The sequence below is a fragment of the Schistocerca cancellata genome, chromosome 7 (assembly GCF_023864275.1).
Source record: "Schistocerca cancellata isolate TAMUIC-IGC-003103 chromosome 7, iqSchCanc2.1, whole genome shotgun sequence".
Lineage (NCBI taxonomy): Eukaryota > Metazoa > Arthropoda > Insecta > Orthoptera > Acrididae > Schistocerca > Schistocerca cancellata.
In genome coordinates, this window is record NC_064632.1 from 213,115,117 (window position 1) to 213,131,992 (window position 16,876).

Below are 16,876 nucleotides of genomic sequence, written 5' to 3' on the forward strand. Positions count from 1 at the left end.
TTAACATAACAAATTGCCTGATTTCCAATTTGACAATGTCAAATAACCACGAAAACCTTAAATATAACCTGAGAAGATTAATCCATGACCATAACACATGAAATGGTGTACAGTTAACATGCCATATGCTAAGGTTGGAAAGACACACAATTTACAAATATCTTGGTCTTGTCCACTTCAACAAATTATCTACAAGTGTCTACACAATGCCAACATATAAATTTCAAGTTAGTATTGCAAATTAGGTGAAACATGAAAGACTTTACTCTTTTCAATAATCCCAGTTGTTTGTGACATAAGACCTGCATTTCTTATGTGAATGGGCTGAAATAAACAACATAATGTAATATATTCATGCTTGGCATTGACTGGTAGACAGACACATTTAAATGTACTTTTAAAGTCTGTCACTCAACGCCTCTCTGTGGAGTGAGTTGCAAACTATCCTAGTTCACATTGTTGTTATTCTATACCAGATTATCCATTGTTTGATTTAGCCTAGAGGTTTTCTCTTCCATCCTACAACTCAGTGCTGGTCTATTTCTTATTGTTCTCTGTCACATATCATTACTCAGTGTCCATTCTCTTCTTTCGATGTTTCCTGGTCACTTTGTGAACTGCTTAGTCTTCATGCATCCACAAAGCTCTCTTTGAGTTAGTGATGTCCAAGCTAGCATGTAGCAACTGTCCCTTCCCACACACAACACATGGGAACATGCACGCATGGACTGTAGATCAAGTGACCTGTGCTGCATGTTCTGCCTGCCAAATTAAATATTCCTGGAACTTCAAACTGATCCCACTGATTTCCTTCACCCATAATATCGCTACCCACCAGTCTACACTGCACATAATTATTTTTATTGTTTATTTTTACATCTACTAGGTTTTTATTTCATCCCATTTTCAGATCAATCTTATTTTGTTTTAATCTCAGTTTCTGATTATACTTCATTTAGTTACATCCGTATTTTTACTGTACTTCATCTGTTTTCATCTTTTGTGAGTTTTTAAGCTATTGCTGTATAGTTTTTGTGTCCTTCTGTGGAACGTTTCACCTTCCATTGGTACAAATGCATGAAAAGTTTCCATATCAATAGCCAAAACATAGTCCCACATAATGTCCTGTCCTTGCATTGGCACTTTGTTCATGGAATCTCTCCATATGGCCTGACCATCAAATTAAATCTCTGGCTGCCACCCATCCTTCCACAATGACCTCTGCCGAAGTTCAGTCATTCCATAGTCTTAACAAACCTATGGTCACGCTGGCGTAAGAAAATCCCTGAAGCTGCACTTGGCTGGATGTTGCAGTTTTGCATGCCTATCTCAACCAATCACATAACGCAATTTTGTGGATGTCTCTATAGCAACACCTCATTATTATTCAGTCATATGAATGACTACTGCTTTTGCCTGTAGCAATTATTAGTACACAGCTTAAAGCTGGCAACAGAGCACCTAGCTCTCAGGAATTTTTTTATGTTAACTCAACTATAGTCCTGCAAAACCATATAAATCAAGCTCAAGACTTATTGCAGTACCTCTGCTCCATTCATAACACCTGTACGCTATGCAGCCCTAAATTCCTGTATCCTATCTCCCAGATTGATATACCTGCACTCTAGAAACTAGACCAGCATGCACAATTCCACCTCAAAAAATTATCCAGTTTATTCATCCACATCCCCTCATAGCCACTAAAACCTCCCTTACAAACATACAACTGTCACACTCTCAGTAACTCACTCCTGCCAACATGCAGAACCCAGAGCCTAAACGGATCTGCAACCTAGTTATGAACCTGTCCTCCAAAAGTCTCAGTCCCATGGAAATAGATGTTTCCAATGGCCTCACCATTTGCTCCACTCCCAAATGCAATCATGCCAGACTTGTTAAAGAATTTCTCTCCTTCTCCCAGTTTCTACAGTGGAAATAGTTTTTAGACAACAACCCTACCAATCAGACATGACCCAAAACCAATACTGAACTTTGCCTTACTCAATTCACACTTCAAGATGACTTTGGTCCACTCACACTCCCCCTGAATCATCCCTGGTCCTCCAGGTCAAAATCATTACTGTTATTCTCTTAACTGTATTTGTATCTTATTCCTGATTTTCTGTAATATAATTTTTTATAAATTTCCATGCAGTTGCAGAGTAGTGCTATTTCTCTATAATTCTCACAGAACGCCTTGTTGCGCTTCTTTAAAACTAAAAAAGGAAAGTCCACTCAAACAGGCCTTGAAGATCCAATGGTACCAACTGACCGCCATGTCATCCTCAACCTGCAGACGTCATTGGATGCGGGTATGGTGGGGCATGTAGTCAGTACATGGCTCTCCCAGCCGTTGTCAGCTTTTGTGACCATAGCTGCTACTTCCCGATCAAGTAGCTCCTCAATTGACCTCACAAGGGCTGAATGTCTCCTGCTTGCCAACAGCGCTTGGCAGACCGCACGGTCACCCATCCAAGTGCTAGCCATGGCCAACAGTGCTTAACTTCGGTGTCTGACAGGAACTGGTTTTACCACTGTAGCAAGGCCACTGGCACTAGGTGCAATAATTGCCCTTTTCCCATCATCAAGCACCTTTCCGTATGTCCATATGACATTAATCTATACAGTCACTGAATTCTGCTAAGTCCCACAGCTTTGACCAATGTCACTGTGATGACATCTACTCCAGAAGCTTTGCAATTTTTCATTTCTGATACAGCTTTCTTTACATTCAACATCTCAGATCTTCACTTTTTATTTCCACTGTTATGGTGTTATTTCTTTCATCTCCTTCTATCCCATCACTTGTATTTGTTTCATCCTGTACTTCATACAGTTAGGCTCATATGTTTAAAGGTCTGTTCAAAACACTTGGGTTTTTAATGCACCATATGAGTACATTCATCAGTCAGTTATGCACATCAAAAATAACATTGATAATGACTGTAAAAATCATGTCAGTACATTTACAAATCAGTTGTACATGTCAAGAATAACACTGATGATGACTGCACTAACTGGTCTGTCCATGACCATGGAAGAAGATCTAGACTGAACTTATATAAACCAAGAAAGAGCAAATATAAACTCAGAACAGCATTTCCTCCCACAGAATAAAACCGTACAATAAATTGTTAAAGGAGATTAAAGGGATTACTAAAACAAACTAATTTAAAAAGTATCTGTTAAGCGTTATATCTGATATGTTGAATTAGACAACACAGAATAGTGTTTCTTATAGAAGTGAGAAATGTGACAATTTCAGTGCCAACAGCAAAAGAGATCTGCAAAGTATCTTGCACAAGCAAGGCTGTCAGTGTCATGAAAAACCCTGCCTGCCTAATGAGCCCAGCTGAAGCAGTGCTAGAACATAGAGAAGGATCAGATATAGAAGTAAGTGTCAACAGGAAACCATTTGTAACAATACCAGCAACAGCAGCAATAAAAGACATAGAACCAATGTCTACAGAGGCAAAGGAAATGGTCATAACATATACATATACACAACCAGCGACAACAGCGATAGATGACTCAGGAGCAACTCCATCAGAAGAAAAGGAAACAACAGCAAGTGAAATGCACAATATAGCAAGCAGGTGGAAAACAGTGCCTTCACACCATCTGAAAGATTTTTTTAACATACAACTAAATGTTTAACAGTACTTCGCTATAATATACAATCCATAACAAACAAAGTTCAGCAACTAGAACTAAATTTACAAACACTAGACAGCTGAGTTGTGTGTCTTATAGAACACTGGTGCAAAAGGAATGAAATCTCATATTTAGCCTTAGCCTCATATGAATTTGCTTATTTCTACAGTAGACTCTCCTTGAAAGGTGGGGGTTCATGTATTTATGTGATGAGAGGCATTTCATTTAAAGACAGAAATGACCTTACTGCATTAAGTGTTTTGAATTTGCAGCTATTGAACTAACAGAACACAGCATGTCACAAAAATTAATGGCAATTTATGTGTACCGATCACTGAGTGGTGATGTGGATATTTTTTTCTCAAAACTAAATCAGATACTAGCTAAAGTATCTCGGTCAAAAACAAGCACAGTCATCTGTGGGGACCTCAGTATCAATACAATGAAGCCAGATGATGTCAGTCAGCCATGCTTGTTTAAAAGTTTTGTACAGTTATGGCATGAGTTCACCACTTGTAAACTGTCCTAATAGAGTAACCAATCAATCTTCTACGTTGATAGACTCAGTAGCAACAGATACAGACAGGAAAAAATGCTGTATACATTTTCAAGATCTAAGCTTATCAGATTATTTGTATCAGATATTAAAAGCAAATTTTTGTGTAGAAAATCCCCCTAAATTAAAAGTAAACAAAAGACTCTTCTGAAAGTCAAACCTGCATGAATTTTCACCCTAGATACAATATGAAGGATGGGAGGAAGTCATTGCAGAAACGAATGTGAACAAAATGTTTAATAGTTTCATGTCCATTTTATACTAAAATTTGAGGATGTACCCCAAAACTTTGCATAGCATTGCAACATCAGAAAAAAATATGTGGATAACCAAAGGTATCAAACAACCCTCTGAAACTCTTACATATCTCACTTCATTCAAAAATAGACTGACTAACCCAGCCTTTTAGCAATTTTTAAAAAAACTACAAGAGAATCTACAGAAAGGTACTACTAGCTGCTAAAAAACTCACAAACCATAAAATACTACTGCAGCCAGAAAACAAAAGCAAAGAAGCCTGGGATATTATCAAACAGGAAACAGCAAACACAGGGCAAAAACCTGTGATTTCACACATTAAGAACTAAAATAGACAAAGGAACCACCCAACAGAAATAGCTAACTTTGTAAATGTGTACTTCAACAGCATTGCTAAGAAATTAAAACAGAACTTTCCAGTCACATATGTCTTAACCACCCAGAACTGTCCACCAAACTCAATGGCACTTTAACCAGCAACTGAGAAAGAAGTCACACAAGTTATACATCAATTAAAAAATAAAAAATCAACTGGTCTAGATGAAATCCCAGCTTGTGTCCTTAAAAAATGTGCAAATTCTGTAATAGCTCCATTAACCAAAACAATGAATGAATCATTCAAATCTGGCTGTTTTCCCGAGCACCTAAAACAAGCGAAAGTAGGCATTTGATACAGTGGACCACATAATTTTATCACATAAATTAGAGTTGCTAGGAATAAGAGATGTGGTTAAGAAGTGGTTTAAGTCGTGCCTCAAAAATTGGATGCAGCATACTGATACTTCACATACTTCAGAAGGATTTCTAGTAAAGCACTTATCAGATCCAAAAAATATTAAACTAGGCATCCCACAAGGTAGTATATTAGGCCCAACCCTTTTTCTTATTTACATTAATGATATTCGGCAGAGTATCAGATGTGGGGAAAAAATACTATTTGCTGATGACAGAAACATAGGGATCACAGCCAAAACTCCAACATAAAAGGCAAATGCAGCCATCAAAGATGTTCACAAGTGGCCACTGAAAAATAAAGTAACTTTTAACATAAAGAAAACTAATTGTATGTACTTCCAGTTGAAAAAAAGACACAATGATGGTAAATTAACAATTAATGATGATATAATAGAATGTGTTATGGATACCAAACTTTTGGGGTTGAAGGTAGATTGTCAGTTGAAATTGAGAGAACATGTAAAAGCTTTAACAAAGATACTATCCACAGCTATATGAATACTTGCACCAGTGTGTAATATTTCATGCCTCAAAATGACGTTTTTTGGATACATACACTCAATCCTCACTTATGAAATAGTGTTTTGGGTAAAAAGTGATAGGAATATTCAGTTTGTCTTCAACGAACAGAAAAGAGCAATATGGATAATAACAAATAGCAGCTATGTGGGAAATTGTACTGATTTATTCAAAAAACTAGAAATTTTGACTGTCCCATGTGGATACATTTTCCAGACAGTAATGTATGTTAGGAAAAATATTTACCTGTATGCCGCAAACAGCTCAATACAAGACTATGAAACTAGATCCAGCCACTGCTTATACCTAAACAGGAAAAACAAGTCCAAAACACAGAACAGTATGCTACATAATTGGCCTAAAACTGTACAACAGGCTGCCACAGGAAATAAAAGATGTAAATGAACATCACCTCTTTAGCCAAATGCTAAAAACATATTCGATAAGTAAAAGTTGTTACAAAGTAAATGAGTATTTAGATTAACTGTAGATAGCTATTTAGTAGACACAAATACCACATAGGCCTATATAAAGTGATATTATAAGGCATAATTATAAATATTGTAAGGATTGACCTGTAAAAATGTTAAGAATTGATTTGTAAACATTGTAAGAACCCATGTGTGTTTTGGTTTATAAGACACAATTGATGACATCCAACAATTTGTATTGTTATACAGATGAATAAACATGTCAGTCAATGAATCGGGGGTTTGGTACAAATGTAACACAAATAAATAGTAATAACAACAATAAAACACATATGATTTTACATAACACTTTCACACTATATTTTTTTTCTTCTCTTTTCTGGAAATACCCAACAGCAAAGCTAGCCATGTATAATATTACAACCTTAACCTCTTTCTGAGTTCAGCATGTCACTCATTATAGAAGGATGCTGACTCAGTTTTTCATGCTAGCAAATAGGAAGCTGCAGTACACATAAATGGTCCTGATGTCAGCTAACAGCACTTGTAGTGCTGTGAAACAACACCTCTATAGTGTGTTTGGTGAATGCAATGGCTGGGAGTGTGAAGTCAATGAAAGGTATGAAATAACTCATTTGTAACACATTGTCATACACTACATATAAACTGAATGAGGTACCCTGTTTTAAATAGAGTGGCCTTGTATTTGGGAGCTTGGAGGCTCCAGTCTTCACCCAGCCATCCTGATTTATATTTTCCATGGTTACAATTCTACACATTGTTGTACACTGAATGAGGTGCCCCTGTTTTAAAGAGAGTGGCCTTGTATTATATAATACACACTGATCTTGTCAAAAGCTGAGAAGTGATTCTTCTTAGTTTTGTAGCTCTCTGGAGCATTCTGGGATGCACTCTGTGTGAGCGTTGACCTCAGTGATTACATAACCACTTATTGCTCAGTGTTTACAAACACACATGTGAGAATGCATGCTGCTATAGAGACTACAGCATGTGTCTGGGGTAATACCCAGGATCCGGACTTAGAAAATTTCTGATTGGTAGCAGCAGCCGAGAACCACTAAGTGTACATTGTGAACCAGGGGCTCAAGGATGCAATAGTTTTGTATATATAAGTAATGATTTTCTTAAGAAGGTATCAGTCTTCGTGCATCCGCTCGAGCAACAGCATTGGACCACTCACACAGAAGATGCCACATTATTTTTGGAGGTGAAGGCGTACCCACCCCATAGTGCATAAGGCAATAGACAATATTGTTATTGAGACCAAGGGTATTGTAGGTGCACAAGTCACCCTGCATGGTCCATCAGTTTTCTGTGGTGTATGTTTGTCAATGATTATGTGCTGCTCGAGCAACAGCATTGGACCGCTCACACAGAAGATTCCACATTATTATAGGAGGACAAGGATGCAACAGATGGCAACATTAGATAACAGACTTAGCGTATCTCCATCAACCGAGTAGCTAACTGTGCTGCTATAGAGACTACAGCATGCAGTAACCCTAATAGCATAAGTAGCTGAAACTAACCATTTCAGCAGATCATCGATGTGTTTCTTCTAATTCAATTTCTCATCAATGCACACACCCAGAAATTTTGAGTATTCTGCCTTAGCAACAGACTTCTGTTCATAGTCTATCTTTATCAATGGTGTTATGCCATTTACTGTACAGAATTGTATAAATTACGTTTTCTCAAAATTTTGTGAGAGTCCATCTGTAGAGAACCACTTGATAATTTCCTGAAAGACATTATTTGCAATTTCCTCAGTTGATTCTTGCTTCTTGGGTGTGATTACTATATTTGTATCATCAGCAAAAAGAACTAGATTTACATCTTCATGAATATAGAGTGGCAAGTCATTAATATATACTAAGAACAATAAGGGACGCAAGACTGAACACTATGGGACACCATTCTTGATATCTCCCCAGATAGAGGACTCTGCTGGTTTTTGCAGACTATCTGTATTGTTAATTTCAACCTTCTGCATTCTTCCAGTTAAGTATGGATTAAACCATTTGTACACTGTCCCACTCATACCACATACTTAAGCGTATCTAGTAGAATTTCATGATTCACACAATCACAAGCCTTTGAGAGAACACAAAATATCCTAATGGGTGATGTTTGGTTATTCAATGCATTTCATATTTGATCAGTGGAAGCATATATACAGCATTTTCTGTTGAAAAGCCTTTCTGAAAACCAGATTGACATTTTGTTAGTACTTCATTTTTACAAATATGTGATGCTACTCTTGAATACATTACTTTTTCAAGAATTCTGGTTACAGCTGTCAAAAGTGAGATTGGATGGTAGTTGTTAGCATCAGATCTATCCCATTTTTTATGCAATGGTTTAACAATAGCGTATTTCAGTCTATCTGGAAAAATGCCCTACTTATTTGTAGGGAACAAGTTTTTAGTACTCTGTTGTAAATGCCATCAATTCCATGTGAGCTTTTACTTTTGAGTGAATTTATTATTTTCCTACTTTCAGTAGGAGAGGAGGGTTGAATTTCAATTTTATCACATTGCATAGGTACTGCCTCTTCCATATACTGTCTTGCATTTTCTAATGAATATCTGGATCCTATTTTCTCCACAACACTCAAAAAAATGATCAGTAAAAATGTTTTCTACTTCTGACTTTTTTTAAGAAACTTTTCATTGTGTTTGACAGAAATAAAGTCTTCCTGTGCTCTCGGTAGCTCTGTTTCCCTTTTCACAATATTCCAAATTGTTTTAATTTTATTATCAGGTGTGCTAATCTCAGACATAATACACATACTTCTGGACTTTTTAATAACTTTTCTTAATACAGTGCAGAAGTTTTTATAATGTTTCACTGTTTCGGGATCATTACTCCTCCTAGCTATAAGATAAATTTCCCTTTTCTGTTTACAAGATATCTTTATCCCTTTAGTAAGCCATGGCTTTTTACATGGTTTCTTACAATTATATTTCACTGTTTTCTTAGGGAAACTGTTTTCAAATATACTCCCAAAGGTATCATGAAAAATATTAAATTTTAAATTAGCATCATGTTCCCTGTACACCTCATCCGATTTCTAACTGTTGCAAGCTTTCCCTAAAATTTTGAACTGTTGAAGTGTTAATGGAACACACTATTTTGGAGGACTGTTTTGCATTACTGTATGGAGCTATATCATATACTGCAACTAACTGTGCATCATGATCAGACAGACCATTCTTAAGAGGAACAGTTTTTATTTGATTAAATTTATCTTGGTCTATGGAAATGTTATCTATCAGTGTGCTGCTTTCCTGTACCACCTGAGTAGGAAAATCAATAACTGATGTCAAATTGAAAGAACCAAGTAATACTTCAAGGTCAAGCTTTCTATAGGACTCTTTCAGAAAATCTACATTGAAATCCCCACAAATAACGATTTTCTTTCCTTTGTCTGACAGGTAGCACAACAAAGAATCCAAGTTTTTCAAAAATAGTTGAAAATTTCCCAATGGGGACCTATACAGGGCTACAATTATGAAAGTGCCATTATTTAGTTTAAGCTCACATGCACATGCTTCTATATATTGCTCTATGCAAAATTTTTAAGTTTACAAATTTTTCACACTATGACTGATTTTAACGTATAGGGCAACTCCTCCTCTCTCCATAGTGTCTCTACTTACTTATGCTGAAAGCTTATAGCAACCTACATTTACCATTTCCATACCTGCGACTATATGATATTCAGACAGGTGTAGTACACCTATTCCACCCTCAGTTTCTAAATCTCCTAAACAAACAAGAAGCTCATCTACTTTGTTTTTTAATCCCCTGGTATTATGATGAAATATATTAACATTATTTTTCATTGTGCCTTTATGTGAATCTTGTGACAAACTAACATTATTTTTCACTGTACTGTTATGAGAATCTTGTGATATTTTCACATCTCTAGTACCTGCCTAACTGAACTTCTCATTAAGCTAAATTTCAATCAATGTAGATGAGAATCTTGTGATATTTTCACACCTCTAGTACCTGCCTATCTGAACTTCTCATTAAGCTTAATTTCAATCAATGTAGGATGATTGGACACTGAACTTAGCCTAAAAAAGTACTCCCATGAGTTTCAGTGCCCCCCCTAATGGAGGCTGGTCATACAACTTGAAAGCAGGAACCAAGCCAACATTTGTATGATTTTTGTTGCAGGTGATATTTTTACTCAATATTGTAGCCCTGATCACTGTCAATACTGTATCCCACTCCACCCACTACCACAACATGATCCTGCTTTGTAAAAGCCTTGCACAATGATCCTACATCCTCAATCACTTGGCTAATACATGCACTGGGCTTGAAAATACCTGTGACCTGGTAATTTTCACCTAATTTTTCCTGCAAGATCTTGCCCACACCACTTCCGTGGCTACTACCTAACAATAGAACTTTGCTCTTACTTTCTACTTTTTTTTTTTTTTTTTTTACAACAGTTGGTTTCCTAGTGAAAGTCTGTTGAGTGCTGACTACACTTACATCTACTTGAGCCTCTTCCTCAGCTGACTGAGGTAGCACGGCAAATTTATTATTTGTGCCAATGATGAAATTGTCTGATACTGCTCTCTTTCTGTGGCCCCTGTTCCTTGCTACTGCTTCCCACCTGTCTTCACCCTCCTCCCCCCTTAACCACATCAGTTCTTCCCTAGCACTAGCCAGTTCAGCCTGAAGGGCTCTAATCTTTCCTTCCTGTTCCGCTATTTTCCTATCCCTTGAACATAATCTGCAAAACCACAGAAGAGACTCATACCTCTACATTCACCCCAATGTAACCATCTACACAGAACCCCAGAACTGACTTTCCTATGGTAGCTCAAACACTTCTTACTCATGGTTGTTTACAATATTTTTTTACAAAATTTATCTAGGCAATAACAGTAATATTCTATTAACTACAGATCACAAATGTCACTGAAGTTATGTGGAACACTAATATACATGTATACTATTGATATAGTAACATAATGCAGTTAAACTAACGTTAAAAATCAAAACTTGTATACCCGAAAAATTAGGCCTAAGATTGTGTGCGTGATACATACTTTACACCTTATGACAGGAAATAAAGGATAGAACCTAAAACCTTTAATTCCCCGAGTAAATAAGGCACTACTAAATATTTGTGTAATGAAAACAACCTAAATTCTTCACTTAATACTTAAAGGAATGTCTTAAATTTGTATATAAACCTATGTCTAAAGTACATGGAAACCGGTCATTATGTTATGTTTTTACTTTTTTAGAGAAATACTTTGAAATGAGTGAAACCTTCAATAGATAATGTAAAACAGACTCTAATTAACTTTGTTATGGTGTATTATTAACTTAATTGACAGTTCTTACGGAATTAATTACTTACCTTCACGAACTTAATATTCAAGCGTGTGCGATCTGTGCTAGTGCTGCTTTTCTCTTTGGCTATGTTGTGTGTTATGTCTCATATCTGGAGTATTACAATTAGATTTTGTTATTATTTACCAGTAGATTATAGAAAGGAAATACAGTCTGTGAACTTTTTAGAGAGCCTTGGCACCACAGTTCCAATTGATAAATGTTGCGCTGTCCTTGAAACTTCTTTTTTGTGCTCACTTGCAAGTAGGCCTAGATCAAATATACTAAAAAGCAATATTAGCTTGTCAATAACATCAATTATATTTTTCTGATTTAGAACATAATGCATTAACTTCTTTGTCCCTAAAATGGTGAATGGAAAGGTGATGTGTTTCTGAAAAATTTGTAAAAATGTCATACAAAAATAAAATGGCTCTGAGCACTATGCGACTTAACTTCTGAGGTCATCAGTCACCTAGAACTTAGAACTAATTAAACCTAACTAACCTAAGGACATCACACACATCCATGCCCGAGGCAGGATTCGAACCTGTGACCGTAGAAATCGCTCGGCTCCAAACTGTAGTGCCTAGAACCGCACGGCCACTCCGGCCGGCAATGTCATACACTCTAGTCTGATATTTGTACCACAAGTAAGCCTACTATGAAATGCCAACACCCATTACTTATTTTTACATGGGACAAACTTTCTTCTCTGTTTGGATCCTAACCTATCATTTTCTCTGAGCTTGTACTATTTTTACATCTCATATTTTGATCATTAAGGTTAGACCTTGGTATTATTCAGTAGTTGATTATGGATAAGAAAGGAAATTTAATCTGTAAACTTTTAGATATCATTGGCACCATTGTTATGATATGTAAATGTTGCAGCTTTCCTCGAAAGTTCACTTTTCTACATAGCCTCTTTTAGGTCTGAAATAGGCAACTGCCTGATTAGCATGTTATTTTTAGCCACATGTGTTTTCTAGCAATTTAGGCATGGAAATGGGATTGTGGCACTTAAGATTCCACTGACAAGATCTAGGTGTCACATGTTAACTGCACTCTTCCAATAGCTGACAGTTATGGAACAGTATATCAGAATGCCTGTCTGTATGCCTGCCTGCTTGGCACAGTGTTTCAGACAACATGTGTTTTGTACAATTATAGGGTTGGTACATTCATTCTCATTAGACCTAAAACAAAATTTCAAATATTATGCATTGTCTGCTTCATGTGTTTTGTACAGTTGTAGAACAATTTAACCATGAAAATAACATTGGGTACTCAATCTGACAGTCCACAATCTGTTTTAGATAGGTATTTTTTGATGTAACAATATTTAATTGTGCCCTACCCCAACAGCAATGCAAAAATCTTCTGTGGTCGTTCACAAGTGCTGCTTAACCTTTAAGTTCATGACATGCACTGTGTGTGAGTGTGTTGCTGATGATGAAGATTAGATGTGGGAAACTGTAGGTTATAGCCTTTATATACTTTTGCAAATCATTCAGATACTTTTGTACATGGCACCATAATGGCCACTACCACAAGTGAGCTAGTTCCATCAACTTGAACACTTTTTTAAGAAAATTGTCTTTTTTATTTTCCCACTAGTGCACTGGGTTGGTTCTGTGATTTTGCTTATTTGAATTTCTCACCATTGCCCTCTCATATATTTCAGTTTCCAGCTACTGCTATATTGGATTCCACCATCTTTGATTGTGTCATCATGGGGGCACAGCTCATCTTGGCACTATTCGTGTGACAAGTAGCCCTCCTACTATTGTTGAGAGCATCCACAGCGACTCTGGATACTGGTGTGCTCATATGTCCTCAATTAATATATCCATTTATATATTGCACTAGCACCAGTTGCAGTTCATGTCACAATGAATGTGAATGTAACTGTATGTAATGTTTACTATCCACAAGGCAAGAAAATTAAAAAGCAGGGGATGTAGCAGGACTAGTGGAGCAGCAATAACCATCCTATGTATTACCAGTGAATTTAAATGCCCATAAACTGTGGTGGAGTTCCAGAGACAAATGCAGCAGAAGGCAAGTAACTGAAGTTACTGAGTTGACAACTGCCTGTTTACACCTGGTGAAGTTTCACATATCAGTACAAACATAGTATGTTTCCCAGTTTAACCCTTCCAACCTGAAGTCCAATAGCCACATCACAGTTCCACTGGAATACCCACCATTTATTTGTGACAATGATCATTTTCCAATTATACACACACTTTCTGATCACCAACCAGCAAAATTCCCAATGAACTGCCCTCCCTAACAAGCAAATTGGCCATTCTTCAGCACCATAGCAGTGCTTGACATCAACCAACTGTCCGGAATTGATAAAATTGTTTTACCTCAATGGAATAGACAGTCAAAATCTGTAATTTAACTCCCTCAGGAAATCACAGAAGCTACCAGAGAATACTTATGAACACTTAAGCAGTGTTCCATCCTCCTATGGCCTTAACCAACTTAGCAAAATCACAGCAAACTTCAATGAAGGTGGCTAGATAATGATTTGAATCAAGCTCCTTAAAACTTAAAGTAATTGAGATATTTGCAAATGCAATACTAGATGGAAAAATGATATGCACTAATCTCTTATGACTCTCAACTCTTAAGGTAAAGAAATTAAACACACAGTTATAAAACACTGTAACAATTTAAGTGAAAAAGACACCTGACAAACAGAATAAGTGTTTTCAAAGACAGTTTTACACTGATTTTTCATAACAGCTACACACTTCTGAAGAATTTCTGATTGAAATGAGTAAACAATTACACAACTTTGCATGACAAGCATAAACATAAAATATAAACATATTTTGTATGAAATGTGGTTACTTCTTGTTTAGCCAACAATGACATAATAAGAGCTATGATTTTTGCATATTAAAATGACAATGCGTATAAACACATATATGATGGGTTAGTGTATATTTAACTAATTTGTGCATACATATGCATTTATTTTACTTTTCCAGCAATGTTTCTTGAAATACAAATACTTCACCATGATACTTTAAGAAGAGAAATACTTGTGCAAATCTATCTCTTATTGCCATGTTAGTGTAGAAGGACTGTTATCTATGATCTTTCTAAATCCATGAAATGGTGATGAAAAATGATGAGACGTAGCTATCAACAATGTGGTTCCTAACACAGTAGAAAAAATATGCCACTCAAAAGCCTGACATAAACTAATCGGTATTCAATAATCATGCAGAAAATCTTTACTCGATATGGTTCATATTATGTTATGAACATAGCTGCCTTCTGCAACAACATTATTTCCAAAAACTAAAAAAAATGCTATCAACAATGAGTGGATCTTAATATAGTATATTACCAGCAGCATTATCTGCAAGCAGATGTGGAAATGATGGTAATGATAATTTTTTGAAAGATGTATGCAAAGCTATTAAAAAACTAAAAACCCACCTCGATTGCGAAAAAAGCACCTAGTGTTAAGTGCTAACCCAGGTTTCAGCGTAGATAACTACACCTTCTTCAGAACAACAATAAAACCCGCAAGTGCCTAAGAAGACCTTTGTCAATGATTAAAAGAACACCATAGCTATACATTTATAAACGAAAAAGAGAAGAAAAACACAAATAGTACATATGTACAAAGTCAAAACCACTACTTAATGGTGTATGCTCCACCTCACACCGGCCTATGTTCGATGGGCCATGACCCGCCTTAAACTGCAGCTACAAACGGTTGCTCACTTACAAGCCTGACCCGCTGTCTATGCACATGCACAAGACAAGGGAAGTTATTTGAATGCACATGCACATATGAATACGAGAAAGTATATACACGGGTTGGGGCTAAATAGCCCATATATTTCCAACCATGGATCAATGTATATCAAAAAATGAAATGGATAAAACAAGAGACGAGCTAAATAGGAGATGAAACCTAAAAATAACCACACACGGTTGCTTATGCTAGTACAGAAACTTATATATGAAGCTACCTATGACAACAGGAGGAACTCTTAAAAACTATACCTAAAGCCAGTAGTTAGCCTGGGGGGAGGGCTGAGGGGACGTAATCTAAAGACATCGTGGTAATAAAGATATAGGGATAAAACGTGAGGTGTTCAACCGGCTAAAATCACCTTCATCGTAAAAGGAAAATGAGGATAAAAAGAAAGATGAACAGCTTGACCAATCGCAATCGCCAATCAGAGTGCATGTGATAATCCCCATGTGATAATCCCCAGATCATCAGATTTACAAGTATGAAGAACAAAGTAAAGGCACAAAACCTTCAAAAAATTTTCTATTTATTAGTAGGAGTTGGTCATTGTGGATATTGTCTTTAACATGTTGCAGATGCTTAAAGATCTGCATTTCTTCGAAAACATCCAGTTTTAAGCCCTTAACCTCCGCATGAAGTAACTCGATATTAACTGGAGGGCTCAGCGCATGAGCCGAGAGCCCTTAGTACTGTCACTGCTTCTAGTAGGAATATGCTCGTTGTACCTGAGACCCATGCTCACCCTGTTTGCCCGATGTAAAATTTTGGACAATCTCCGCATGTAATTTTATATACTCCTGATTGGGAAAGTTTATCGCTCTTACTCTGCAAGAAGTGAATTAAATTCCTATGTAAACTATTATTAGTAGAATAGGCATCTCTGAAATTATGGGCTTTGAGTAAACGCCCCTATTTGTAACTTATATTGTCTATGTTAAGGGATAGATATCGTTGCCACCTGTTTGTCACCTAACGCATCCCCTAGGGTGGAAGACGTAATATTATTTTTATTTATTTTCTTGTTATACATCTGTCTTACCAACTGAGGCCTATAGCCATTATTTATAGAAATCTTCTCAAGTGTGACCAGTTCAGTCTCTACCGCATCTGGTGCAAGAGGGATACCGTATTTACTCGAATCTAAGCTGCACCTGAAAAATGAGCCTCGAAATAAAGGAAAAAAAAATTTCCCGAATCTAAGCCGCACCTGAAATTTGAGACTCGAAATTCAAGGGGAGAGAAAAGTTTTAGGCCGCACCTCCAAATCGAAACAAAGTTTGTCCATTGTAATATGAGACACAATTTAGGTCAAATGAATGACGATACAGCTACAGTAGTTTGGTTCGAGTCTAAGCTTAGCAGTTAAGCTTTACCACGTAGCCATTGCTATGTGTCAGGCGCTCCGTCCGTATTTATACGGGTGCCCTTCCTTTTTCACGTGCTTCGTCTGGTTTGAATCGATTGCTTATTTTGCTTTGATCTGACAATTGCCGTTTTCTTTGTTATAGGTGTTTGCGTCACTCTTAAGCTGAAAATGCATTACTG

The 16,876-nt window shown here is 36.7% G+C and overlaps 1 protein-coding gene across 1 annotated transcript in view; it reads right to left on the reverse strand.

Moving 5' to 3' along the window:
- The window catches only part of LOC126092703 (dynein beta chain, ciliary-like), an 863,310-nt gene that overhangs the window by 643,497 nt on the left and 202,937 nt on the right, over positions 1 to 16,876 (reverse strand). Inside the window, 1 exon segment of the mRNA XM_049908426.1 lies at positions 6,511 to 6,522. Within this exon segment, the coding sequence (XP_049764383.1) occupies positions 6,511 to 6,522 (12 nt within the window).